We start from the raw sequence: 2,575 nt of genomic DNA on the forward strand, positions 1-2,575 counted from the left end.
CGTACCTTTTTTTCATGCCACTTGTTTCCTTTTACTACCTGGGTTCGCCGCACCTCTTGAGTTTTTCAAAATTCATTTGTGGCATTACATTTGAAATTTACCACGTGTTTTACGGTGGAGAAAAACATCGTGAGGAAACCCTGCTCAAACCTGCGAAGCAATTCAATGTGTGTGTGTGTGAAGTTCCAAATCAATTTCGTAACTTTAAGAATAGCATAAATCTAACCTAACCTAAACCTATCTTTTAGCAATTATAATATATACTGAGCGGCAAAAAAATCTGGTCCTCAAATATATGCAATAATAGGTAATTTTGTATGTGGAGTGGGCCAAAATTTTGTGCCGCTGAGTATATGAGAAATAGTAAAACTATTAAGATTTGAAATTAAGAAGTTCGTAAAGTTGTGGGCGTCGGCTTCACATTAATGCTTTTCATTTAGTACTTTATCAAACAAATCGTTATCTTATATTGTTAAAGCACATACATACATACTTACTTTATGTTTTGAGTTATACCTACACTTAATGTTTTATTTAATTACTCCTGTCTTTTTCGTCACGATGCCAGTCTTAAAAATGCTGGTTTAAACTTGTACTATAAGCATCAGCGTCTTTATAACGCACGTTGAAACTTTTAAAAATTCTCATCTAAGACATCTCCAAATGCAGGTTTGAACTTGAAGGATCTAAGTGCATACACAGTGAATGATTCATGGTTTCCCTTTTACCAAACCACCCAACGTGCACCGTCTTCTATTGTTAAAATTTAATTACTTCGTTTCTATTGACCATGCGCCGCCTTTCACAAAAAAATGCTGGTTTGTAAAGGTCCGATCCTCTCCTTGTTCACCGGCATCCTTTGTGTGTACCCACCTCGGAAATATGCCATGCACAAGTCTAAACTTGCAGGATTTCATTGCGTATAAAAGAAAGTTTAAACCATTCCGCTTCATATCGTCTCAAAGAATTCATACGACAAGATCTCCGTCCAAGCGAGTCGTCGCGTAGTGTAAAAAGTTCAGTGTTTGGTTGATATACCTAGCAGTGTTTCGTTGGTCGAAGCGAGTCGTCGCGAAGTGTAAAAAGTTCAGTGTTTGGTTGATATACCTAGCAGTGTTTCGTTGCTGATATGGATGTAAGTAAGCTCTTGTTTTTCATTGTATTGGACCTGTTTGTTTTAATTTTGTTTGATTGATATTTTTTACTATGTATCTCTGTGTTTCCTTAGGTACCATCTAACTCAACTTTGTAGCATTGTTTAAAAATATCGTTTTTTTTTTCATTGTTATAGCTGACTGAAGAAAACACATTTAAGCACTATTATTATCCAGAGAATCACGATGAACTCAGCGATGACGGCGAAGGAACATTAGCTTTCAAAGTAAAGAGGGCAATCGCCAAGAACAAAAGACCTAATAACAGTATTCACGGATTCTTTGAAAAGCGCAAGAAAAAGAAGGTTCCCAAAAACTCTTCGACTGTTAGTCAAGCCACTGCAGATGGTGTTGCTTTTATCAAAGCAAACCAAGACGAATCAGCTTACGCATCACACCTCATTAAAATCGAGGTGTATGATATAGACAAGATTAAGAACATTCCCCCGACAGAACAATGGAAACATGCCGAAGTCCGTGTTAAATATTACGCCCACTCCGAAGAAGATGAACACGTTTCAACAGACCAGAGACGTCATCTACAACATCACTAAGCAGTTGTCAGCAAAAAAGTGATTGTGTTAATTTCGTTTTAGACAATCAAAAAATAATTTCTACTTAATTTCTTTCGGTTACCTGCTTAACTTCTGACTATCCTTTTCTTGTGAAACACTCTCATTGTTTCGTTTGTGGAGGCAAAGTAATAATGTAAATTGTTGGTTTAAATAAATTTAAAAACATTTTTTTGTATTATTTATCTGTATCTGTGTTACCACAACATATTCCCTTGAAAATCCGCCTTTTAAATTTTAGGATTGAAGTAAAACAAAAAATAGATTAATAAAAAATTTATTACATAAAAATGAAATTAACATATTCTTATAATAAGATCATTACATAAAGAATTTTCAGAAAATAGGCTTTGAAAATCATACATAGTTTTTCCTTTATTCTTAAAATACAGATAAACTAAACAATATTCACCGCAAACTGAGGTAAAAGGATTTTGAAATGATTTGTGGTTATAAAAACCACCTCTTGCATTTCTCTTTAAAAACCCTTATGATAACCTTCTGGTTGTCGACCAAATGAATCAAAGTATTCTCCAACACCGTTAATATCAATGTAAATGGCAATCCAATGAAACCAGGCTTGTAATCTGGATCCAAATTGCTGATAAGATAAATAGGTAGTTGAACAAACATAGGCATTTGTTAGCGGCAAAAACATTTGATTTTATTTCAAATTAATTTTACTCATAAAATATTCTATTCCGATGTATCCATTATAGACTACGGTAATAGATTGTGATAGATTTAGTATACAGCTGGCTTATTTAACTATTGTAATCAACAGTTATAACTCGGTTTTTATTAATATTTCTACAACATTATCAAACTCTGCATAAACAACACAATTAA

At 33.8% G+C, this 2,575-nt stretch overlaps 1 protein-coding gene across 1 annotated transcript; it reads left to right on the plus strand.

Moving 5' to 3' along the window:
• The first annotated feature begins 938 nt into the window (after positions 1 to 938).
• On the plus strand, positions 939 to 1,708 carry LOC141427263 (uncharacterized). Its single transcript, XM_074086579.1, has 2 exons — positions 939 to 1,135; positions 1,292 to 1,708. Exons 1-2 carry the CDS (start codon positions 1,130 to 1,132, stop codon positions 1,706 to 1,708), a joined length of 423 nt encoding a protein of 140 aa, XP_073942680.1. The 5' UTR covers positions 939 to 1,129.
• Positions 1,709 to 2,575: the final 867 nt, after the last annotated feature.

The sequence above is a fragment of the Choristoneura fumiferana genome, chromosome Z, assembly GCF_025370935.1.
Source record: "Choristoneura fumiferana chromosome Z, NRCan_CFum_1, whole genome shotgun sequence".
Lineage (NCBI taxonomy): Eukaryota > Metazoa > Arthropoda > Insecta > Lepidoptera > Tortricidae > Choristoneura > Choristoneura fumiferana.